The following is a 26,298-nucleotide window of genomic DNA, read 5'->3' on the forward strand; positions in this document are numbered from 1 at the left end:
TTCCTACCTTTAATGCTGATCTACCTCACTGAAGCTGCCCATTCTGGTTGTAGAGACTCTCCCCCTTGGTATCCATAAGATGAAATTCTCTTCTATTATTTTGTGTGCTTAATTATATGTAGGTATATGTTGGTTCTAGTATCCCATTTTTTGCTAATCTTTTCTTTTGAGTATATCTTATTTCCTTAACTAGATTTGTAAACCAGATTTTCTAATTTAACACTTCTCCTCCCCCATTTGCCCTTTGTGTGCATAATGTTGGTGTGGGGGATTATTGAGTTGAGTGGCTCAAAGAATACCTGGAATAAGATTTTAGCAGAAACCAATTCAGGAATGGCAAAAGTTTCTGGCTCCATTTGTACCTATATATAACAGAGCATATGTACTATTTATTTTTCCCCCACTACCTTTCTGAGTTGGTATGAGAAATTTTTTATTTTGTTGTTTTAAGATTTTATTTATTTGACTGAGAGAGACACAGCAAGAGAGGGAACACAAGCAGGGGGAGTGGGAGAGGGAGAAGCAGGTTTCCCGCTGAGCAGGGAGCCCGATGTGGGACTTGATCCCAGGACCCTGGGACCATGACCTGAGCTGAAGGCAGACGCGTAACTGACTGAGTCACCCAGGCGTCCCTGAGAAGTTATTTTCTTAATCTGCTGAGGTTACTTTTGGCTTATTTAAGTATAGATTTGTTAATTAGTGAAGTATAATTTACTTTTACATTTAGATTCATGTTCCTTTCTCTAACAGATTACTTTTTAATTTAATTTAATTTTAATTTTTGGTGATGGGGCCAGAGGTAGAGGGAGAGAGAATCTTAGGCAGGCTCCATGCCCAGCGTGGAGCCTGATGCAGGGCTCGATCTCACAACCCTGAGATCATGACCTTGAGCCAAAATTGAGAGTCAGATGCTTAACCAGTTGAGCCACCCAGGCGCCCCCATGTTTATTTTTCTGATAGGCTAAAATTCCTTTATTTGTAAGAACAAAGCTAATTGACTTAAAAATTGGGAGTTTGTTTGTTTTGAACAGTGTGCTCCTTAAATAAGAGTGCTGTGATTACATATCTAGGACCTTAGCCATGTGGCCTCTGGGGAGTCAGTGGATGAAGATGTTCCTCCTCCATCGGTGTCGCTACCCAAGCTGGCCGCGCTTCTCCGGGTGTTCAGTACTGTAGTGAGGAGCATTGGGGAACGCTTCAGCCCAATTCGGGGTCCTCCAATCACTGAGGCATATGTAACAGATGTAAGTGTCTTTAGGAGTTTTAAGTATCATTCAAAAACAAAATTGTTGTGTATTGTAAGTGCTTCTTTTTCTTTACCTAGTGAACTATGTTACTAACTCTTCATTTGTTTTGTATGTATGTACACATGTGGCTACTTTAAATTGCCAGAAAAGTAGGGAATCCTATTAATATCCCATCTCCTTTCTGTCCCCTCCCCTATATGAGAAAAAGGCTATACTGCATTTTAAAATGTGCATGAACTTTTTTCTCATGAGATCCTTCATAGGTTGATTATTCTTTTTTTATATCCTTTTAAAATCTTTCTTTAAAAGTAATATTTTAATTTTTGCTTTATAATTATTGAGTTTAGTTTTTCAACATAATGAGAATAATGCATTGTAGAGAAAGCCTCAAAAAGTAATTTTTTCTGAGCATGACAGGATGAAACAACTTGATAGTCTGACATCCAAGATTATAAAGATACAAGAACTTAAATGTTTAGTAGTCTGAGATCAGTTATAAAGGCAGCATGATTACCACACTTGAGCAGCCCCAAACATTAGCTGTACTCTGCTACAGTTCACTGAGTGGCTCAGTGTAATAGATGCCAGAAATGAATCTGCCCCTGTACTGTTCTTGAATAAGAAGGGAGAAACATGCATGATATAGTCATAAAATATTAAATGATTAAAATTTTACTGTTAGGATACAAGTCTAACTTTTATTTATTTCTGTTGAACACATTGCCAAATAAAATAGGATATTAATTTTATATGACTTTTTGCTAGGTTAATTGTGTGAACAGAAATGTCAGATCCTGAAGATAATTAAAGCCAGAATTTTGATATTTTAAACCTGAACAAGATGATTTAATGTCTTCATTTTATTTATTCCTTTCTAAAAGTTGGTGGTTTGATAACTGTGTCAATGTTGAAATAAAGGCAATAAATTCAGATGTAAAACAAAAGGAAAGAAAATAATCATTTCCCAGGATAGTTACATATTTAATGTATTCTTGTATGAATGTCTTTTAGGCCTTCTTAACCTATAGGTTTAAAGCCTATATGTAGTGATTGTTGAAAATTACAGAAAGATATACTGTATCACTTTGTTTCTTAACTTATTTTTATTAGAAATTTAGTATATTAATATTGACTTGTTTAGTGGGGTTTTTGGTTAGAAATTACATGTTATGAATGAGAGACTTAACCTTTCCAAAGAGATCATCAGTACATGAACGTTCATAAGCTAAGGTGACTTGGGTATTTAGTTTTAAAAGATTGATTACCAAAAGCCCAAGTGCTTTATTGCAGGAAGATGATTCTCATGGCAGGTTATTCCTGTGTTTAATGCTACTGTTGAAGTACTGGTGTATTTCATGAATATAAAAATTCTGAGCTCCAGCCACTTTGGTTACTTTGGCTGGGGGAGAGAGGGTGATAGAAATTGGGTATAAGGGAAATAGAGGATGCATTTTCTGTCACAACAGTACTTTAGACTATTTTAGGCAAGATCATTTTTGCATATTTTACTAAAGATATCCTTTATTATTCAGCCACTGAGAGCGAGAATATTAAGAGACTACTGCCAAGGCAGGCAGTTAATTTTCAGTTCAAACTGCATTAAATAGAAACTATTTTCTTACTTTGTGGAAGCATGTGAATTTTTTTAAAAAGCTGCTTATTCTCCCCATTTGCAGGTTCTATACAGAGTAATGAGATGTGTGACGGCTGCAAACCAAGTGTTTTTTTCTGAGGCTGTGTTGACAGCTGCTAATGAGTGTGTTGGTGTTTTGCTCGGCAGCTTGGATCCTAGCATGACTATACATTGTGACATGGTCATTACATATGGATTAGATCAGCTGGAGAACTGCCAGACTTGCGGTACAGATTATAGCATCTCAGTCTTGAATTTACTCACATTGGTATGTGAATTCTTTTTTCCTTGCTTTTTCATACGGAATTTATTCGGGCCCTTAAATTTAAATTAGTGTGGAAGAAATGAGGGCCTTGGTTTTTTATGTTTGTTTTTTTAAAGAGTGCATTAGTCTTATTTATATAATCTAGCTTGCTTTTGCTCTGTTATCTGTTTACTTTTAGTGTTTGATCTCAGGGTAGTTTTTATTCCTTTTCTTCTTTTTTTTCTTTGATGAAATGTCTTTCATGTAAGACTACCTAGTATTCCTGATAAGTATCATATAGGTACTTGATAACTATTTAGGAAGACCTTGTTATGTTTTGTTTCCCATATGAAACTTGTTTTATAATTTTTATTCTTAACCATAAATATTCTTCCTTCTCTCCCCCATTTATTATGGACATTTTGAAGTATATTAAAAAAAACAGAATAGCATAATGAATCTCTGTATACTTAATACTCTTTCTTATAAATAGAAACACATGGTCTATCTGGTTTCATCTAGGCCTCTCTGACTCCCTGCCTCTTCCTTGCTGTGTCTCCATCCCCAACTGGATTGTTTTATTTATTTATTTATTTATTATTTTTTAAAGATTTATTTGAGAGAGAGAGAGAGAGAGAGAGATCACAGTGGGGGGGCGGGCAGAGGGAGAAGCAGGCTCCCAGCCGAGCAGGGAGCCCGATGTGGGGCTTGATCCCAGGACCCTAGGATCATGACCTGTGCCGAAGGCAGACGCTTAACTGACTGAGCCACCCAGGTGCCCCTCCAGCTGGATTGTTTTAAAGCAAATTCTAGGTGATACTCTGCTGAACATTTCTGTCAAAAGTTATACCTCTCTTTGCCAATGTAAAAAAAAAGTAGCCCATGTTTAATTAAGTATAGATACATATATCCTATATAGGTATCTAGACGTTTTACTGTCATAATGTTAAGGCCTTAAAATATAGTTTAGATATATTACTTCTTTAATTAATAGATATTTTTCAGAGCAGTTTTTAGGTTTACAGAAAAATTGAGCCTTAGGTGTGGAGTTCCCATACGCTCTCCCACAGTAGTTTCCCTCATTATTATTATTTTTTTAAGATTTTGTTTATGTGTCAGAGCGTGCGCACACAAGCAGGGGGAGTGGTAGGCAGACAGAGAAGCAGACTCCCTGCTGAGCAAGGAGCCCCATGGGGGACTCGATCCCAGGACCCTGGGATCATGACCTGAGCCGAAGGCAGACAGTTAACTGACTGAGCCACCCAGGTGTCCAAGTTTCCCTCATTATTAACGTCTTGCTTTCGTGTGGAACATTTATTACAGTTGATGAACCAAATTGACACGTTATTTACTGAGGTCTGTAGTTTACCTTAGGGTTCACTCTCTGGATTGTACATTTTGTGGGTTTTGACAAGTGAATAATGCCACATATTCATTATTGTAGTATCATATGGAATAGTGAAACCTAAAAATGTCTTGTGCTCCACCTGTTCATCCCTCCTGAATCCCTGGTAACTATGGATACTACTGTCTCCATAGTTTTGCCTTTTCCAGAATGGCATATCGTTGGAATCATAGTGTGTAGCCATGTCAGATGGGCTTCTTTCAGTTAACTTGATGCATGTAAAGTTTCCCCGTGTCCTGTTGTGTCTTGGTAGCTCACTTCTTTTTATTTTATTCTTTTAGATTGTTGAACAGATAAATACAAAACTGCCATCATCATTTGTAGAAAAACTATTCATACCATCATCTAAACTACTATTTTTGCGTTATCATAAAGAAAAGGAGGTAAGTGTTGCATTGACAAGGACTTTAGTAACTTCAGTCATTGAAGAGTTGATTCAAGTTACTTACTAGGCTATATAAATGAAATGGAGTGAAATGATAAATGTTTTAAAATATGGAGTGAAATGATAAATGTTTTAAAATATAGTGATTAAATGATTTATATAACTTAGTATTTGTTGATTGTCGTACTGTGCCACATATTCTTATCAGATTTCCATAATTTCTTTTTATTAAGTTTGTTTTATTAAAATTTCATAAAACAAGCAGCTGTATTAAGTCATAAATTCAGAGATACTGTGGTATGTCATAAATTTCATTATTAGCTTCTCAGCTGACTCCCAGTCAAAACCACTACAGGCTTTCCAAGTAGATAGAGGAAAAGTAATTGTAATAAATAGCTCTTTTTATGTGTGTTTTGATCCCAGCCACTTTTTAAAAATGGCCTTTTAAGAACTTTTTATTTAGAGGACTCTGGAATAAAGTTTTGAAGATTTTTATAAACTTACTGACATAAATTTACTGACACATGTAGCTTCCCTAAGGTTGGGTTTTTAAAAAAATTTAGGTCTTTGGTGTTTTGGACAGTGAATTTATTGGTCTTAAAATTAATTTGTACCATCACATTATGCAGTTAGTAATTTTCTTTTCCGTTTAATTATCACTTTCCTGAATTCTCTCTTTAAAGGTTGTTGCTGTAGCCCATGCTGTTTATCAAGCAGTGCTCAGCCTGAAGAATATTCCTGTTTTGGAGACTGCCTATAAATTAATTTTGGGGGAAATGACTTGTGCCCTAAACAACCTGCTACATAGTCTACAACTTCCTGATGCCTGCTCTGAAATAAAACATGAGGCTTTTAAAAATCACATATTCAATGTAGACAATGCAAAATTTGTAGTTATATTTGACCTCAGTGCCCTGACTACAATTGGAAATGCCAAAAACTCACTAATTGGGGTGAGTTTTTACTTGCAGTGCTTTGTTTTATTCTCACTTAAGCCTCTCTTCATTGCATGTTTACCTATCTTATTTACTACTATTACCATGTCAGTATCTCCAGAGTCACTGTAGAACCCACTGCCATATGTAGGACATGCCTGGATCATTAAAATTGACAGGAATGTTTTCTTGCCATTGTATTTCGCTTTCCTCTTCCTTTCTTTGACAACGCTTCAAAGACTTTTTGTATTTTATCTTTTAAAAAATGTCTTTTATGCATTTGTATGTATTCTAGCATGCCTATAAAACATTTGTCAACATTTTCCACAGCTCAGATTTGTATAGTTCTTTTAATTTGCAACTCCTTCCCTGCTTTTCTCCTCTTCACTAATGTTAGTGCTTACATATGGTCTTCCTTTTTGAGTGCCTACTTTTCTCTAGGAATATTCATATATTCTTTTGGGAATAGAATAAAGATTTCCTCTTTTTAAGAAATTTGACATGACCTTGCTTTTGATTAATAATTATTATTGCTTTATTTTTTTCCCTTCTGTTAGACCTTGCAGGATTGGAAGACATTACTTCTAATAAAAAAAAAAAGGATATAATTAAGGGATAAAGTTTTCTAAAAGAGAAGGGAGGGGAAAGTCAAATTTGATGTTTAGATTTGCATGCTTTCCTGATTAGATTGTTGCCTTGTGTCACTTGATGAGTAGCAGTTCCTTCCCCCACTGCTAGTCATGGCTGATGGTGTACAGTAAACTCTACTCAGACCCTAAAATTTCATTGTTGAGGAATTCACATTGTATATAGATTTGAGGAGGTTTTTTGTCTTGCATTCTGGAAACAGAGTGGGTCAGGAAGGAGCAGTCAGGTGTAATGGAGTGTATTAGCAGCAGAAGGAAAAGGGAAGGATGGGTAAAGCTTAGGAGTGGCAGGATGTTCCTTTTTTCTCATTGGATAGGGCACCTTGCCATGTGTAGTGTATCGAAGATTGAGAGGCAGTTTGCTACATTGGGGGGTACAGAGGATTTTGTTTAAATCAGGACTCAGTAGACTACAGCCTGTGGGCCAAATACAGCTCAGTATCTTTTTCTCTTTCTTTTTTTAAAAAAAAATTACTTTATTTGAGAGACAGAGCGAGCATGAGCATAAGCAGGGAGAGGGGCAGGAGGAGAGGGAGAAGCAGGCTCCCCAATGGGCAAAGAGCCTACCACGGGGCTCGATCCCAGGACCCTGAGATCATGACCTGGGCCGAAGGCAGACGCTTAACCGACTGAGCCACCCAGGCGCCTGTTTTTTTCTCTTTTTTAAAAAAAATATCTTTATTGCTATAAATCAAACATCGTACAATTCCCACTTAAAGTGTACAGCTCAGGAACACCTGGGTGACTCAGTCGGTGAAGCATCCAACTCTTGATTTCGGCTCAGGTCATGAGCCACCCAGGCGCCCCTGTCATTTTAACTTTTAAAAATGTATACACATGGGTGCCTGGGTGGCTCAGTTGGTTAAGCGACTGCCTTCGGCTCAGGTCATGATCCTGGAGTCCCAGGATCGAGTCCCGCATTGGGCTCCCTGCTCAGCAGGCAGTCTGCTTCTCCCTCTGACCCTCTTCCCTCTCGTGCTCTCTCTCTCTATCTCATTCTCTCTCTCAAATAAATAAATAAAATCTTTAAAAAAAAATGTATACACATATTTTGAGGAATAAGCTCATGTGTGTCTTGGAGGAGCCAAACATTTGTTTTCTTTTGTACATCATCAGATGTGGGCGCTATCTCCAACTGTCTTTGCCCTGCTGAGTAAGAATCTGATGATTGTGCATGGTGACCTGGCTGTTCACTTCCCCGCCATTCAGTATGCTGTGCTCTACACGTTGTATTCTCATTGTACCAGGTACTGTACTATACAGATACTTCTTGTAAACAGGGTTTTGTTTTGTTTTTTTCATTTTTATAGGGGAGGATGGGCTCTTGAAAGTACAGATTTTTAAAAATACATGTTGACTTTGGAGTTATTTTTTTTTTTTTTAAATTAGAGCTGAAAAGATGATTTTTCCTTTGTCTTCCAGGCACGATCACTTTATATCTAGTAGTCTTAGTTCTTCATCCCCATCTTTGTTTGATGGAGCTGTGATAAGTACTGTAACTACAGCTACAAAAAAACATTTCTCAATTATACTGAATCTCCTGGGAATATTGCTTAAGAAAGATAATCTTAACCAGGATACAAGGTAACTAAATAATATTTCCTAATATTAAGTATTCTTAACTTTATTAACTTAGCTATGTAATTTGACGATAGGAAATCCAGATTATTGAGATAGTAGGGTGGAGCAGCTTCATTATGAAACACTTCAAAATACGGCTTTATTATTTAGGATTTCTTGTTTTTTCCCAAAAGAATTAAATGAAACCTCCCTGCCCTGCAATGTTTTGTAGAAGAATGTATCTGTAGAGGTTTTTTTATATTCTTTGCACCAACTTAATGCTAGTTTGGGGAAATTTTTCTTTTTCTTTCTTTCTTTTTTCTTTAAGATTTTATTTGAGAGAGTGTGCGAGCATGAGCAGGGGGAAAGGGGAAGGGGAGAGGGAAAAGCAGCCTCCCCGCTGAGCAGGGGGCCCCACATGGGGCTCCATCCCAGGATCCTGAGATCATGACCTGAGCTGAAGGCAGACCTTAACTGATTGAGCCACCCAGGCACCCCGGGGAAATTTTTTAAAAGGCATACAACTTTTTGACAAAGGAATTTCTATAGTTTCAGTTTTTGTTTCCTGTTGCTTGAGATATTTAAAGAAACCAAAAGCAAAGTAATGTAAGAAGAATACATTTTTATATTTTTCTTTCTCTTTTAATGTAAAGTCAACTGGCTATTTTGTATTTCAGGAAACTGTTAATGACCTGGGCTTTGGAAGTGGCTGTTTTAATGAAGAAGTCTGAAACATATGCACCTTTATTTTCTCTTCCATCTTTCCATAAATTTTGCAAAGGCCTTTTAGCCAACAGTAAGATTCTGTGATTTTTAAAAATTCTGTTACCTGCTCTTAAAAGGGATCTTTGGTCATGAGAGAAAGATAGTCACTTGAACATTCTCATAACATGAAATGTATAATTCCTATCTCAGTGGCAGATGCATAATCTGTCTTAACTTATTTTTCTTTTTTAAAGATTTTATTTATTTGGCAGAGAGAGACAGCGAGAGAGGGAATACAAGCAGGGGGAGTGGGAGAGGGAGAAGCAGGCTTCTCGCTGAGCAGGGAGCCCAGTGCTGGGCTCGATCCAGGACACTGGGATCATGACCTGAGCCGAAGGCAGATGCTTAACGACTGAGCCACCCAGGCGCCCCTGTCTTAACTTATTCTTAATATGTAAATTATTTTTAAGTGATTGTCACATTTTTAAGCTTATGTGAATGTTTTTACATTCTGTATACTTTTAAATCTCCTTCAGAAAATGGTTGAGGTGAAGGCTCGTGACTTTGAGTGGGTTTTGTTGAATGTGTGATTTTCCCAGATGTTACTGCCATCAAGGGTTCTAGGCAGGAGCAGGGCCTAGTCCATGGGAGGCACTTAACTGTTTGTGGAATGAGTGAGTGGGTTCAGGAAGTTAGGACATGCTGGCATGTAATTTTGGCAAGCTGAAAGTGTCTTTTAATTTCTAATAGCTCTTGTTGAAGATGTGAGTATCTGTCTGCAAGCATGCAGCAGTCTACATGCTTTGTCGTCTTCTTTGCCAGATGATCTTCTACAGAGGTATGGACTAAAGACCCTATCATCTCACCTGATCCTAATAACTTAAAGCTGCTGCCACACTCACGTTATCTGTTTCATCTTTCTGTAGGTGTGTTGATGTTTGCCGTGTTCAACTTGTCCATAGTGGGACTCGTATTCGACAAGCATTTGGAAAACTGTTGAAGTCAATTCCTTTAGATGTTGTTTTGAGGTATAACAGTTGTGTTGGAACAAAAGCATCCCACTGTTTAGACTGCCTAGTAGTCCTTTAGGAAGAGACAAATTGCCTAATAGTGAATTAATGTCACATCTCGTATGGCACCTCTCAGTGATTGAAGAGATGTCAGAGGATCAAATTGTACAGGTCTAGAAGAAAGTAACGAAGTTTAATATTTTTTTATAAACTTAGAAGCTCATGATAAGTACTGAATAACTTATATAATATATGATAATTTTTTTAAAAAAACATTTTATTTATTTATTTGACAGAGACAACAAGAGAGGGAACAGAAGCAGGGGGAGTGGGAGAGGGAGAAGCAGGCTTCCCGCTGAGCAGAGAGCCCAATGCGGGGCTGGATCCCAGGACCCTGGGATCATGACTTAAGCCGAAGGCAGATGCCCAATTACTGAGCCACCCAGGCGCCCCTATCTATAATAATTTATATAATATATAACACATGCCAAAATGTGTTTCTTAGTACAGTTACTTGAAAAATTCAAGTGTAATCTTTATTGTTTTTAAGTTAATTTTCAAGTTGTAACATCTCTTATTTTGAAGTCTCAGTTTTATTTTTTCATTTCTACATTTAGTTAGCAAGGAAATAGCCCATTTACAGTATGAAGTAACCTTTTAACTAAAACATTTTGTGTAACAGTGACTTTATTTTCTTTCTCCAGCAATAACAATCACACAGAAATTCAAGAAATTTCTTTAGCATTAAGAAGTCACATGTGCAAAGCACCAAGTAACACATTCCATCCACAAGATTTCTCTGATGTTATTAGTTTTGTTTTGTATGGGAATTCTCACAGAACAGGGTAAGATTTTCCCTGACTCCTTCATGTGCGAAAATAACTTAAATATTCTTGAATATCTTGACCCTATTCCCATTTTGAGGAGAAAATATGTCCGGAGTGGCAGAATAGAAAGTGATACCTTCTCAAATGGGTTACTTTTGTTTTCGGCAGTAAGAATTGCTTTGAAGATAGTATCTGAAGAAACAAAAATGGGTTTTGAGATTGAAATATTTTGACAGTTAACTGCTCTGACCTAGTCATGAATGCTTTGGGGAGAGGCCTAGGGACATAGACATTCTGCAGATGCTTAGTTGCAATGAATGTTTTATCCTGATAGCTGAAGTGTCATAAGCCATTTATCCCTAACAAGCCATCCACACCATACCCCATCCTGTTTTACTGTAAAAGACCTCACAATGAAAGGTAGGGATATAATGCTGCTCAGTGTTAAAGGTTTTGCCTTTTTGAGGTAGGAAAAATTGTAATCCCCTACTCCTATTCCCCTGGCAATTTTTTTTTTTGTTAATGAATTTGTCATTGTCTGTTAAATATGAAACTGCTTTTCCCAGGAAGGACAATTGGTTAGAAAGATTGTTCTATAGCTGCCAGAGACTGGATAAGCGTGACCAATCAACAATTCCCCGAAATCTTCTAAAGACAGATGCTATCCTTTGGCAGTGGGCTATTTGGGAGGCAGCACAGTTCACTGTCCTCTCTAAGTTGAGAACCCCATTGGGCAGAGCTCAGGATACCTTCCAGACCATTGAAGGTAATCAGCTCTTTGTGCTTTTTCAAACTTTGTGATATAAATACTTTCAAACCCTTCTTACAGTAAGAAATAATGGACTTCTTATCTTTGTTAGAACAAGAATTTGAGAGTATACACTTTGTTTTTCTTTAATACTCTGACAATCTTTCAGGTACTATTTGTTAGAATAAACTTTAATCAAGTAATTGTGTTGACAACATGGTTATCTACTTTTGTTCAAAAACTAGGGGATTTGTGTAGAGAAAACATTTTTTTCCCCTAAAATAAGAGATCTTTCATGTTGGGAGTTTTGTTTTTAAATGATGGATGTACAGAGGATGCTTGATAAATGTGGTTTTGTGAAATTATCTCCAACTTCTAGAATCTTTAAAGATTTCTTTTAAATTTGGAATGTTGTCTTTGCTTTAAGGTATCATTAGAAGTCTTGCAGCTCACACATTAAATCCCGATCAAGATGTTAGTCAGTGGACAACTGCAGACAATGATGAAGGCCACAGTAGCAACCAGCTTAGACTTGTTCTTCTTCTGCAGTATCTGGAAAATTTGGAGAAGTTAATGTATAATGCATATGAAGGGTGCGCTAATGCATTAACATCACCTCCCAAGGTTGGTTTCAGTGGGCTGAGTGTTGCTTTGTAGCATTTTCATGGGCAAGCCTGGCAGTGCGTGTAGAGCTGAAATCACCATACTCTTGTGTATTTGAGACATCTGTACCTAGAATCTTGAAACCAGTCCTGAGTTCTTCTTTTTCTTTATTCTAAAGGTCATTAGGACTTTTTTTTATACTAATCGCCAAACTTGCCAAGACTGGCTGACGCGGATCCGACTCTCCATTATGAGGGTTGGGTTGTTGGCAGGCCAGCCTGCTGTGACCGTGAGACACGGCTTTGACTTGCTTACAGAAATGAAGACAAATCTATCTCAGGTAAAGTGTATTTGGAGTTAGTTTTAAATCTGTTAATTAGAAAAATTTGAGTTTAATTCCTTTATTGTGATTTAATCTATGGATGAAATAAATTAAAATTTCTTTTCATTCAAAACCTACATTTTAGAGGTTTTTGATTCAATATTTTGTATAAGCAGTAACTTCCAAAGTCACCTATTCATATTTTGTGCTTATAACATATCAAAATATGTATTACTTAATGTTTAAGATTGGAACTTTAAAGGTAATTCTTAGAAATTTTTAGAAGAAAATTCTCATCATAATTTTAAAGAATTGTATAATGTATATATAATTCATAATGTATGCAAAGGTACATATAATGTTATATGGGGAAAGTGCTGGCTTATAGATGGGTCCAGTAAGTGGAATCCAAAAATAACAAATGTTTATTTATTTTTAAAGATTTTATTTATTTGACAGAGAGAGACAGTGAGAGAGGGAAAACAAGCAGGGGGAGTGGGAGAGGGAGAGGCAGGCTTCTTGCTGAGCAGGGAGCCTCTTGGGGGCTTGATCCCAGGGCCCTGGGATCATGATGTGAGCTGAAGGCAGATGCTTAATGACTGAGCCACCCAGGCACCCTGCAAATGCTTATTAATTAGATATAATATCAGTAAGCAATATTCAGACATAAAATTAATAATCTTTTAATTCATGTTTATTTATATTTGATTTTTGCTGTATAATTACTTGACATGTTACTCGTATAGATACCACAGTTTCAATGTTTGGGTAACTTAGTTTGTAAAGATTGACACCCATGTGTTGTTAAGGTTGTTAGATTTTGTAGATACATTATGCGTAAATTTTCAAGAATTCTAATCTAATAATACAATACCATTGTTGTAAAAATAACTTTTAAATACATTGGCCTTTAAATGGGCTTAGATTGTGATCAGTAGTTGTAAATTTAGTAGATACTTAAATTTTAGTGGTATTGAGATCTATGATTAATTTTTCTGAATGAACTCTCAGGGGAATGAATTGGAAGTAACCATCATGATGGTGGTAGAAGCGCTGTGTGAGCTTCATTGTCCTGAAGCTATACAGGGACTTGCTGTCTGGTCATCTTCCATTGTTGGAAAGAATCTTCTCTGGATTAATTCAGTGGCCCAGCAGGCTGAAGGGAGGTAAGTTGGAAGGAAGGAAATAGGTGATAGGATGTCTTTACATTTATTTTATTTTATTTTTTTAAAGATTTTGTTTATTTGAGAGAGAATGAGAGAGAGAGAGCATGAGAGGGCAGAGGGTCAGAGGGAGAAGCAGACTGCCCGCCGAGCAGGGAGCCCGATGTGGGACTCGATCCCGGGACTCCAGGATCATGACCCGAGCTGAAGGCAGTCGCCCAACCAACTGAGCCACCCAGGCGCCCCAGTCTTTACATTTAAATCCTCTATTCCTGGGGCGCCTGGGTGCCTCAGTCATTAAGCGTCTGCCTTCAGCTCTCCCTCTCCCAATCCCCCTGCTTATGTTCCCTCTCTTGCTGTGTCTCTCTCTGTCAAATAAATAAAAATCTTAAAAAAAAAAAATCCTCTGTATTCCTGGCTAACATTGTAGTTAAATGTTAAAACAGCTTTGTTCAGTTTCAGCAATTGAAACTTGCTGTAAGTAATTTTACTAGCAGTCATCTTTAGTCTGTTCTTTAAGTAGAGCAAAACTTAGATGCCTTTCTTATTTATGGATTAGTAAGCAATCTTCCTTAAAGTAAGATCTGCCCGTTGTTTTGTAAATTAATTTCTTTCTTTCTCTCTCCTTCCTTCTCTCTTTCTCTCTCTCCTTCTCTTTCTTCCCCTATTTCTTTCCATGTTTCTGTCTCTCTTTCTTGATAGGGAGCAGGGAAAAGGGACAGAGGGAGAGGGAGAGAGGGAATTTCAAGGGAGCTCCATGCCTGGCACAGAGCTTGATGTGGGGATTGATCTCTCATGATCCTGAGATGACTTAAGCCTAAATCAGGAGTCAGACGCTTAACCAACTGAGCTACCCAGGCGCCCCATACTTGTTCTATATATTTTTGAACTTGATCTGTAATTGATAACCTTTCATTTCAGAGTCTGGTACAAACTAGAGTACTTGCTCATTAGCCCTGTGTACTCAGCATTTAAACTTTCATGATTTCGCTAGGTAAATGAACATGAACCATTATAGTCTGTGTATATTTTTGTCAGTTTTACCAAATCTTGAAAATGTAGGAAATAAAGAACTGCTCATAATTCCATCTGCCAGTGAAAACTGTTTTGGTGTATATGCCATTTTAGTTCTTTTTTTCTTTCATATACAGTCTTTTCCCAGAAATCACTGTTTTTGCTGATTACCTCATTTTGCTTTTGCCACTCAGCAATATTTTAAAAAATATTTTTCTATGTTAAATATTCTACAGTGTTAATTTTATTGGAAGGTAAGGTTATTTTTGATGTTTTTTACTAATCTTAATGTACCATGGCACTTAATTTTTTAAACTGTAGCTTATAGTTGTGTTTATTTTCTTTGAATTCATTCCTTCAAGTTGATTTATTAGAAGAAAGGCTATAAACCATAAGGGTTATGGTACATTCTTTTGCTAAGTTACTGTACAGAAAACTGTTTTCCAGTTTAATCCTTAACAAAAGAATAATAACCCCTTCCCCTCACCTTTGTTGAGTACTGAGGGTCACTGAAAAACAGCCCTGCCATCATCATCAGTGAAGATAGTTTTAATTTACATTTGTTTATTAATGATTAATAGGACTTTCCCCATATGTTCTGTTGATCATTTGTGATTTTTTAAAATGTAAATTATGTCTTCATGGGCTCTCATTTTTTCCTGTATTGATCTGTGAGATTTTATTATGCAGTAAGATTGTTGATGCTAATTCTTGATTTGTAATTTGTTTTTAATATTTATGGTATTTTTGGTACTTAAAAGTTTCAAATTATGTCATTAGTATCTGTTACTTTGAGTTCTTTTTAAAAATTCTTCTTTTTAGCCTTTGTGTACATTGAAATCAGATACTTACCAGTATTTTCTGTTATATATATTTTTTAAAGTAAAGGATACCTTTGTGGTTTTTCCCTAAGATTTTATTTATTTATTTGAGAGAAAGAGAGAACAAGTGGTGGGAAGGGGCAGAGGGAGAGAGAGAGAAGCAGACTCCCTGCTGAGCAGGGAGCCTGCTGTGGGGCTTGATCCTGGGACCCTGAGATGATGACCCGAGGCCAAGGCACGTAACCACTTAACTGACAACCACCCAGGCGCCCCTTCTGTTACTGTATTATGCCTTTTTTTTTCTTTTAAGATTCTATTTATTTATTTGAGAGAGTTGTGCACAGTAGGGAAGGACAGAGGGAGAGGGTGAAAGTCTGAGGAGACTCCACACTGAGTGAGACGCCTGGTGTGGGGCTTGAGATCATGGCCTGAGCCGAAACCAGGAGTCCAGATGCCCAACCAACTGCGCCACGCAGGCGCCCCTCCCTTTTTTTTTTAATTTTTGAATTTATTTTCATTTGTTGTGAGGAAAAACATAATTTTGTTCACTTCAACCCCACACAAAATAATTAACTCATTGTCTCCACTCGGTTTATTTATTTCCTCGCTCAATTTGTTGAGTGATTAATTTTTTTTTTTTTTGGAAGTGAAGTCTGTGGGTAATTAAAAATAAAGACTGTTTGAATTTGCATTAAAGGTTTGAAAAGGCCTCTGTAGAGTACCAGGAGCACTTGTGCGCCATGACAGGTATTGATTGCTGCATCTCCAGCTTTGAGAAATCTGTTCTCACGTTGGCCAACGCTGGGCGTAACAGTGCCAGCCCCAAACATTCTCTGAACGGTGAGCATCTGGAATTTAAATAAAAAGCTGTAGTCAGATAGTTTGTACTGATGATCTTACTGTGTATTTTTAGATTTCTGTGCTCTTTAAAATATTTATAACTGCCCTGGATCTCTGTTTTATGAAATACATTCACTCAGGTGAATCCAGAAAAACTGTGTTGTCCAAGCCAACTGACTCTTCCCCTGAGGTTATAAATTATTTGGGAAATAAAGCGTGTGAGTGCTACATTTCCATTGCTGATTGGCCTGCCGTACAGGAGTGGCAGAATGCTATCCACGACTTGAAGAAGAGTACCGGCAGCACTTCTCTCAACCTGAAAGCTGATTTCAACTACATAAAGTAAGGACTTTTTTTCATTTAAATAAATTTTCAGTAGCTTTAAAGTCTTCCTCTATGGCAGAAAAATATTAAAATTGGTCATATCTACTATTGCAAGATATTTGAAGTTCTAATAATATTGCTGTTTGAAAATGACTACAATGAGAAACCAACATTAGAGGTGAGGAAGGTATTCATGCAGTGGGAAAACAGTCTTCTCACTGTTGAAACAGTCATTCGATATTGATTCTTAGAGCTTACAAAATAAACATAAAGAGAAATTTGTTACTGCTTTAGAAAGGGTCACATTTGATGACTGTTTCTAAAGTAGGTTTGAATTGATTGAAAATATTCTAAGGAGTGCAGAGTTTATGAATATTTGTAAATTAAATTCCCTTTTTTCTTCTTCTTGTTCCTCTGTGTATTAATCCCTTAATTTTATTTTTTAAATTTTTATTGTTATGTTAATCACCATATATTACATCATTAGTTTTTGATGTAGTGTTCCATGATTCATTGTTTGTTCATTAATCCCTTAATTTTAAATGTAGGTACTGGGGGGCACCTGGCTGTCTCAGTCGGTGGAGCGTGCGACTCTCAATCTTGGGGTCATGAGTTCGAGTCCCACATTGGGTGTTGAGATTACTTAAATAAATAAATATTTAAATTGAAAAACCCCACAAAGTATATGTAGTGAATTAATCCTTTAATTCAAAATCTGCATACCCATAAGTGGCTTGGACACGGGTCATTAGCTGTCCTTCCCATTGAGAAGCCCAGCTTCTAAAAAGTAAATGTTAATGGGTAATTTCTCCATTGACCATGTACTATATGCCAGTCAGTGGGGTGCAACATTTCATGAAACATGAATTCTGACCCTTGAGGAGCTCCTTTCTAGAGGAGACACAGACACACAGACAAGGTTGGGAATGCCATCAGCATGACATTTGAGCAAAGACTTGAGGAAACAGATCTGATGGAAGAATGATGTGCTTTGAATGTTCTGGAAATACCCTGGAGGCCACTCTTGATGAAGCAGAGTGAATAATAAGAGATAAGGGTAGAGAGTAGGAGGGAACTGTGAGGAGGACTTCGACTCCTAATAAGAGAGAAAATCTTAGGTGAGATTTGAACAGGAGAGGCATGTCCTGATCTGACTTAGTGGTTCACTCTGCTGTGTTGTGAAGAGACTGTAGGTGGATTGATGGCAAGGGTGGCGGCATGTAGACCACTAATCTGTGGGTCAAAGGTAGAGGGAGAAACAGACACTATTAATTGAAGTAGGAGCACACAGAACAATGAGGTGTGTTTAAGGTGCAAATGAAACATGCAGAGGAGATTGTTTAATAAGCAATTAAGAATTGGATTTGGAGCAAAGGAGAAAAGTCTAAGATAGAGAATGATTTGGGGATCATTTGCATGTAGGTGACAGTAAAAAACCTTCTTTTAAACTCTATACTCCAGAGCCTTTGTAATCTACCCAGTTACAGATAAAGCTCTGGGGATGGGTGAGTGAAAAGTAAAGAGGGCCAAGGACAGAATCGTTACGAGCATCTTTTTTAAAGGAGGGGAGGTGAAACCATTGATAAAAAACACAAAGACACTGAGGAAGGAAGAGTTCCGAGATGTAGGAGAACCAACTGGGATAGTCTGCCTTGTTAGGAGCTCCAGAGACTGCACGCAAGAAGAGCTTTGGAGAGAGAGAGAGAGAGAGGAGAAGCAGCCAGGCTGAATACTATTGAGTAGTGAAGAAACTTGGAAATCAAAAGCTCTCTAAAGATTACTTGGGTAGTGAGTTTTTCATGAAGTCAAGGAGAGGAAGCTGTGGCTGGAGGAGAATGTTGTGTATTGAAGTATTGGAGAGATTAAGTGTTCTTTTAAGCTCAGGGGAAGGAGTGACTAGAAAGCAGAGGTTGAAGAAACAGGATAAAGAACATTGATTGAAGGATTAACTGGAAAAAAGGACCCACCTTTTTTGCACCCAAGGAAAGTAGTTGGATATGGACAGAGTTTTGGGAGCGGGTAGATGGTGGATTAAGAGTAGAGGAAATGAAAGCCTGTGGGGCTGTGTGCGTGTGCGCGCGCGTGTGTGTGTGTGTGGAGGAGTCCGTCATTAGCTGAGAGTGTGAGGGCATTGTAGAGCCTAGTGGGGAAGCAGGGAACCTACCACTGGAGAGGAGTCAGACCCTGTAGCGGCAGGAATGATAAGGGTGTTGTTACCAAACCTTGACAGTTCATCAGTTGCGGCTCACATGAGAAGCGTGTGGTTGCCTTGGCCCAGGCTTGGAGCTTTTAAGGGGGAGGCAGATGCAGTCATTGATGTTACATTTCTAGTGCTGGAGTCAGGCTGCGTTATAAGGGAGGGGACAAGAAAAGAGTAGATTAATGGAAAAGAGATTAAGAAACGGAGTCGTTGTCTTGGTTGGAAAGCAGCTATAGTAGGAATGGGAACAGTGTTCTGAAAGTAGCAGCCAGTAGGTAGGGAGCTAGCAGGCCTCTCGTCCTAGCATTGACACTACATGACTAAAGGAGTTTCAGAGGCATGAGGAGATGGAAAGGAAGAATTCTTTTAAAGAAGAGAAACAGCGGGGTGCCTGGGTGGCTCAGTTGTTAAGCATTTGCCTTTGCTCAGGTCATGATCCCAGGGTCCTGGGATCGAGCCCTATGTTGGGCTCCCTGCTCAGCAGGAAGCCTGCTTCTCCCTCTCCTACTCCCCCTGCTTGCGTTCCCTCTCTCACTCTCTGTCAAATAAATAAATAAAATCTTAAAAAAAAAAAAAAAGAAACAGCTTCTGTGAAACACGTTGAACAAGGGAGAGAGGGAGGGAGGCCAGTAGTGAAAGGTGGGATGAGATGGAAGGCTAAGATAATAGAATAGGAGCCCTCCAGGGGCCTGGGCTTTAGGTGGGGAATGGGGCCATGTAGCGAATTTAGAGGTAGTTTGGGGAGAATCACATGTTGGCAATGCCCTGCAAGATCTGTCAGTTTGTTGGATGGTCTCCCAAAGATAACAGGCTACAAAAAGAGTAAGGAAACATGGAGGGGTGAGTATGCTAAACTGTGAATGACTATGATAGCTGTAGCTTTCTGGTTTGCCACTCCGATTTTAGTGCTAATTAAATTGGTAGTCACATCTTCAAAATAGAAATAAAAAATGATGGCCTATATAGAAGGAACCTCATCAAGAGAATGCTGTGTAACTGTGTTGTGTTTTTCCAGAATTTGTTCTACTTTTTTTGAATGATCCCACAGGCTGGATAAGTGTAATACAAGCTAACTGGTATTTTAATTACAGATCACTAAGCAGTTTTGAATCTGGAGAATTTGTTGAATGTACTGAGCAATTAGAATTGTTACCAGGAGAAAATATCAGTCTACTTGCTGGAGGATCAAAAGAGAAAATAGGTATTTGAAATAATAATCTTAGAATTAAGTATTTTATAGACAAGTTGCTCAAGATGTTTGGCTTAGTATTTTACTGGAAAATCTGGAAGTTTTTGTACATGTATTTTGGAGCAGAATCATACGTGAAGGAACATCTTTAGGTCTGTTTTACTTATGATTTGGCAAATAAAAATAGTTTGAGTAAAATTAAACTAAAGACTATCGTAAGACTTTGAAATTTATCTAGCCACGTTTGAAAAAGGTTAAGTAGTCTTTAAGCTAAGTATTTTTCTTGACCTTTTACTGTGGTTCATTAACTTTCTTACCACAACTGGAACATTGTGTAAAATATTACACTAAAGTTAGTATGGTGAGTGGTTTGTGTGTTACCAGTGAGTTGCTAGATTCAGTAAGGTTTGCAGAGTAGGGCTAGATTTGCCCCTTTAAATGTAGTAGGTTGATTTACTGATTTTTGGAACTTTGGAAATCAGCTGTTTTGAGGCAGATCTGAGATATAATTTGAATGTGGACTATATTTTTTATATAGCTATCAGAAATGCTTAGTCATAGTGTTCAGCTGGCTGAATTTAAATATGAAAATGTTTTCATTGGTGATAACTTTTCAGTATTGTCAAAATATCACTCTTAACACATTAAAAGCAAATTAACTTCATGGAATTTATTTAACTTCTGTAGATATGAAAAAACTGCTTCCTAATATGTTAAGTCCTGATCCAAGGGAACTTCAGAAATCCATTGAAGTTCAGTTGTTGAGAAGTTCTGTTTGTCTGGCAACTGCTTTAAACCATATGGAACAAGATCAGAAGTGGCAGTCCATAACTGAGTAAGTTTAATCCTAAAGAGATTGGTGTGCACTATGTATACCGTATGGTAAATGTATGTGCTTTGGGGAGGAGTCGATTACGTGATCACTACAATGTTAGTCATGACAGCTTCATTTTTGTTGTAGAAGTCGTATGATACAAGAATGCCACTTGGCAACATATATAGAGGTTGAAACTAACTAAATTGTAGAAATCCCCAGAAGCATGTCTTGACTTGCTTATGTAATTTTACTAAAGGGCAGGCAGCTCCTCTTCCTTCCTCCTCTTTGGATGCCACTGTAGTAGCATCTTACCAAACCACCTTATCCCTTCAGTGATTACACAGGTTGGAAAAATCTCATTTATTAATTGACAGTGAATATTGTGTTTCAGAAATGTGGTAAAGTACTTGAAGCAAACCTCCCGCATAGCTATTGGACCACTGAGACTTTCTACTTTAACAGTTTCACAGTCTCTGCCAGTTCTAAGTACCTTACAGCTGTATTGCTCTTCTGCTTTGGAGAACACAGTTTCTAGCAGACTTTCAACAGAGGTGTGTATATATGTGTCCTTATCAGGATGTTCTTCTGAACATTAATAGGCATTCGTGTGGGAAAATTTTTTTTTTTTTTTTTTTTTTTTTAGATTTATTTATGTGAGAGACCATGGAGAAGGGGCAGAGGGAGAGAATCTCAAGCAGACTCCCCGCTGAGCCTGGAGCCCAGCTTAGGGCTCAATCCCACACCTTTGAGATCATGACCTGAGCCAAAACCAAGAGTCAGATACCCAACTGACTGAGCCACCCAGGCGCCCCAAGATTTTTTTGAATTTTTAAAGTAGCATTTGTTGGACAAGCTAGTAAACCCAGAAATCTCAAATGTCATTTTCAGGCACATTTTCATTTGAGAAGTGTGTGAGGCAGATGGAGGAACCTAAGATACATCATTTCAAGGATGGCTAATTACTTAATTTTTCCTTTTTTTTTTTTTTTGGAAGAAGAGTTGGTGTATATAAATATGTTTTCCATTGATAGGTGTTATAAATTGTAGATTTGATTAAAACAAAGACTCTCTTGGGCACCTGGCTGGCTCAGTTGGTAGAGTATGTAGCTCCTGATCTCAGGGTTGTGAGTTCAAGCCCCACATTGGGCGAAGAGCTTACTTTAAAAAAAAAAAAAGTTAATAATAATAATGATGACACCTCATCCTCTTCCAGATAGGGTAAAGTTTAAACCAAAGATGGGCCCTTCCCAAGGGAATTATAGTCTTTGAGAATCTGCTTATAAAGCCAATAGTTTTATGTTTCTCTGTAATTCAACTTCTTTATAGTAAATATGCTGTGTTTATTTTTTATAAAATGTGCTTTATTCAGTATATTGATAAATTGGAATTTTTTTCCCCCCCAAAATAAAGATTTTGCTCTTACAATGTCTTTCCTCTTGTGATCAGAAGATAGTGAAGAAAGTGGAGAGTTTAATTAGATGAGCCTGGAGTAGTTGGCTTATGGGGGTTACAGCTTACCTCAACCTACGAACATATAAGGAGGCTGTTTATATTAAGTGGTTTTGGTTTTTCTCTGGCAGGATTGTCTTATTCCACTCTTCAGTGAAGCTCTGCGTTCATGTAAACAGCATGATGTGAGGCCATGGATGCAGGCATTAAGATACACCATGTACCAGAGTCAATTGTTGGAGAAAATAAAAGGTAATTAGGTTGGTTTTTTAATAGCTTTGATTGAGATACAGTTTTTTAATAGCTTTGATTGAGATATAACTTACACATTTTAAGTGTACAATTCCATGAGTTTTGACACATCTTCACCAGTGTAACCACCAGTATAATCAGGATACAAAACATTGATCTTACCCCATAAAGTTTCCTTATGCCTCTTCCCAGTCACCTCTCCCATCTGTCCTGTCCTGGACAACCGCTGATTTGTCTTCTATCACTGTAGATTAGACATGTCTTTTTTTTTTTTTTTTTAAGATTTTACTTATTTATTTGACAGAGAGAGACATAGCGAGAGAGGGAACACAAGCAGGGGGAGTGGAGAGGGAGAAACAGGCTTCCCGCGGAGCAGGGAGCCCGATGCAGGGCTCGATCCCAGGACCCTGGGATCATGACCTGAGCTGAAGGCAGACGCTTAACGACTGAGCCACCCAGGTGCCCGAGATTAGAAATGTCTTTACTAAAGTTTCATATAAATGGCGTCCTACAGCTCTCTTGTGTCTGGCTTCTCTCATTCAGCATTTTATTTTTAAGGTTCCCCTATGTTTTGTGCAGTAGTACTGTGATCCTTCCTGTTGTTGAGTACTGCCCGTTCTATGGGTATACCATAATTTATCTCTGGGTCTTTTGGTAGATATTGGAGTTGTTTATTTTAAAATTTGGATTGTTATGTATAAAACTGCTATGAAATTCACGTACAGGTCTCTGGGTGGACATATATTTGTGTTTCTCTTGAGTAAATGCCTATGAGTCAAATTGTTGGGTCATATAGTTTAATGTTAAAAATAGTTTGACATTTTTTAAAAAGTGTTTTGTACATTTCTTCTGGCATCTTCATCCTTGGTAGTGCTGGTCTTTAATTTTAGTCACTGGCACCAGTGTATAATAGTACCTCATTGTTTTTTTTTTTTGCATTTTCCTGGTGATTAATGAGATTGAGCATCTTTTCATTTGCATAGTGGCCATTGTATATCTTACTTTGTTAAGTGTTCAAATCCTGCCCATTTTTAATCAAGTCATAGACTTGTTTATTTGTTCTGGATACAAATTCTTTGTCAGATACAATGTACTGCGAATGTTAAGTTTTAAACACTCCAAATGAATAGAGAAGTAGTACTTGTATATATAGGGGTACCTGGGTGGCTCAGTCGTTAAGCGTCTGCCTTCAGCTCGAGTCATGATCCCAGGGTCCGGGGATCGAGCCCTGCATCAGGCTCTTCGCTCTTCGGGAAGCCTGCTTCTCCCTCTCCCACTCCCCCTGCTTGTGTTCCCTCTCTCGCTGTGTCTCTCTGTCAAATAAATAAATAAAATCTTAAAAAAAAAAAATACTTGTATATATATTAGTAGGTCTCTCTTTTTTTAAGTAGGTCTCATTTTTAAACTTTTTTAAATTTTTAATTTTTTAGTAGGTCTCATTTTTAAGAAAGAACTGTCTATCATGTTAAAGGGATGCTAGCAATTTACTTTATTGATTAAAAATTGAAAAGTTGCCAGAATTCTGTAGAAGCTTAGTTGAAAATGTAGCTAAGGTTACTGAATACATTTGTGTATTAAATTTCAAGTAAGGTTTTGGTGGGGTATGGACTTGGATTGCAGACTGATTGCTGGGAACTGTGACTCACGTGGACCTTCCTTGCCATATACACTTGGGTTGGATCCTTAGCCCAACATTTGCAAGTGGAAGGACCTTAGGGCAAGCCCATTAAACTTCTGAGTCACTTTCCTCTTCAGTTATGGGTATTTACTTGCTCAGGAGATTCTTATAAGGATTACAGGAAATAGCACAGAGCATGGCATATACTAGGACTACAAATATCCTCTTTCTCATCCTTCCCTTATTGAACAAGTTTTAAAACTGGGAATAAAAAGTCAGTAACCCAGCGGTTATAGTTGGAGACAGAACTCCACTCCTCCTCACTTTTTTTCCTTCTTCAGGAGGTGCTTATGAAGTGTGTACTTTGTGCCACATATTGTGCTCCAAGTTGGGATGTAACGGTGAACAGGACAAGCCTGTTTTCTGCATTCCAGGGACCACAGTGATTCTAGTCAGTAGGGAAATCGTCAGACAAGGATGAGCAGTATGGTGTGCTGAGTGGAAGTGCTTGTACATGGTGCTAAGGAACATGCAACAAGGGCACAGATTGAATCCTAGGGATCAGTTAGAACAGGATTTGGGGAGGAAGTAACATTTAAGCTGATACATAAGGGAGGTAGGGATGAGATGGAAGGCAGTAGAGTGGTTGGAAAAAAATATGTGAAGGCCAGTGGCATTAATGAAAGATTCTTAGGTGACAGTTTGCCTAAGAGAGAGTGGGAAGAGAGGAAGCTGAAGGAGATTGAGATTGGAATGAAATGCAAGATATCAGCGCCTTTCAAGGCAAATTCAGGAGTTGGGGTTTTGTCAGGGGCGGTGGGAAGCCATCAAAGGGAAGTTTAAAGTTCATATTTACCTTTGTGTAAGATATTTCATTTGCAGGTTGGAGAATGGACTAGAAGAGGATAAGACTGGGGGCAGAGGGACCAGGTAGGCTGCCACTACCAGTTAGGTAGTGGCAGTAGGGATAGAAAAAAATGGATACGATATATGGGCTGCAAGTAGAGTCTTAGGATGACTGGCAGGCACCTGCTCAGGTAGCCAGGTTGATCATATGCCTTCCTTGAGAAAGGAGTAATAGGAGAAGGAAGTAGAAGGTTTGGAGGGTGGTAGAAAATGGATTCCACTTGACACAGGTTAAAAGTGCCCTTTAGGGCGCCTGGGTGGCTCAGTTGGTTAAACGACTGCCTTCGGCTCAGGTCATGGTCCTGGAGTCCCGGGATCGAGTCCCACATTGGGCTCCCTGCTCGGCGGGGAGTCTGCTTCTCCCTTTGACCCTCTTCCCTCTTGTGCTCTCTATCTCTCATTCTCTCTCTCTCAAATAAATAAATAAAATCTTTTAAAAAATAAATAAAAAAAATAAAAGTGCCCTTTAAATACCTGAGTATAGGTGACTGGTAAGCAGGTGGGACTCAGATCTGGCTAGAGATAAAGAGTGAAGAGTCATCAGCATTTATATGGTAATTGAAGCTACAGGAGCAGATGATACTGTCCAGGGAGAATATACAGAGTAAGAAGAGTAGAGAGCCTAGCACCGACCCTGAGGAACACCAGTTTTAGTGGATAGGTAGTGGATGAGAAGGAGACTGAGGATTCTTCAGAAAGGTAGGAGTGAACCAAGAGAGAATGGCATGATAGAACGGCAGAGGGTACTTAACACAACAAGAGAGAGATGGTCTGGCCTTACTCTCTTTTCCCACCCTTTGGCCTAGGCCCTTTACTAAAAAGATCTAGAAACTGAGAAGCTAATTTCTTATAGTGAATGATTTTTACTTTGCTTCATCGTTTGCTTATTTATATTTTAACAAACATGTACCGTTTATTGTATGCCAAGCACTGTGTTAGCTGCTAGGAATTTAAAGATAATGAAAAATGAGTTACCTTTATTTAGGGAGTTGATAGGGAAGGGAAAATGGCTGGGGAAGAATTTTTGGCCGTGTGTCTGTGCAGTCTGGGCTAGACTAATCAAGGACTAATGAAACGTTTTCTTTTCTCCAGAACAAACAGTTCCAATTAGAAGCCATCTCATGGAATTAGGTCTAACAGCAGCAAAATTTGCTAGAAAACGAGGGAATGTTTCACTTGCAACAAGACTCCTGGCACAGTGTAGTGAGGTTCAGCTGGGAAAGACTACTACTGCACAGGATTTAGTCCAGCATTTTAAAAAACTATCAACTCAAGGTCAAGTGGATGAAAAATGGGGGCCTGAACTTGACATTGAAAAAACCAAATTGCTATATACAGCAGGTTAGTAAAATGAACTGTGGTTAATGTCTGACTAAAATGAAAATCATGTGTATGAAAATGTGTATGCTGTAAGACAATATTAGAAAAGCTGAT

General features: G+C 38.1%; 1 protein-coding gene across 1 annotated transcript in view; it reads left to right on the top strand.

Moving 5' to 3' along the window:
* Nucleotides 1-26,298, top strand: part of SMG1 (SMG1 nonsense mediated mRNA decay associated PI3K related kinase) — a 104,811-nt gene that overhangs the window by 40,499 nt on the left and 38,014 nt on the right. Inside the window, 21 exon segments of the mRNA XM_025855600.2 lie at nt 1,071-1,244; nt 2,924-3,148; nt 4,811-4,912; nt 5,598-5,867; nt 7,613-7,743; nt 7,919-8,080; nt 8,734-8,852; nt 9,512-9,599; nt 9,688-9,789; nt 10,476-10,616; nt 11,165-11,364; nt 11,774-11,970; nt 12,128-12,289; nt 13,283-13,437; nt 15,967-16,109; nt 16,250-16,451; nt 19,725-19,834; nt 20,510-20,657; nt 21,031-21,190; nt 22,220-22,340; nt 25,957-26,205. Coding sequence (XP_025711385.1) covers nt 1,071-1,244; nt 2,924-3,148; nt 4,811-4,912; nt 5,598-5,867; nt 7,613-7,743; nt 7,919-8,080; nt 8,734-8,852; nt 9,512-9,599; nt 9,688-9,789; nt 10,476-10,616; nt 11,165-11,364; nt 11,774-11,970; nt 12,128-12,289; nt 13,283-13,437; nt 15,967-16,109; nt 16,250-16,451; nt 19,725-19,834; nt 20,510-20,657; nt 21,031-21,190; nt 22,220-22,340; nt 25,957-26,205 — 3,361 coding nt within the window.

This window comes from Callorhinus ursinus, unplaced genomic scaffold (genome assembly GCF_003265705.2).
Source record: "Callorhinus ursinus isolate GAN/ISIS: 27379988/994484 unplaced genomic scaffold, GSC_fseal_2.0 scaffold13, whole genome shotgun sequence".
Classification (NCBI taxonomy): Eukaryota; Metazoa; Chordata; class Mammalia; order Carnivora; family Otariidae; genus Callorhinus; species Callorhinus ursinus.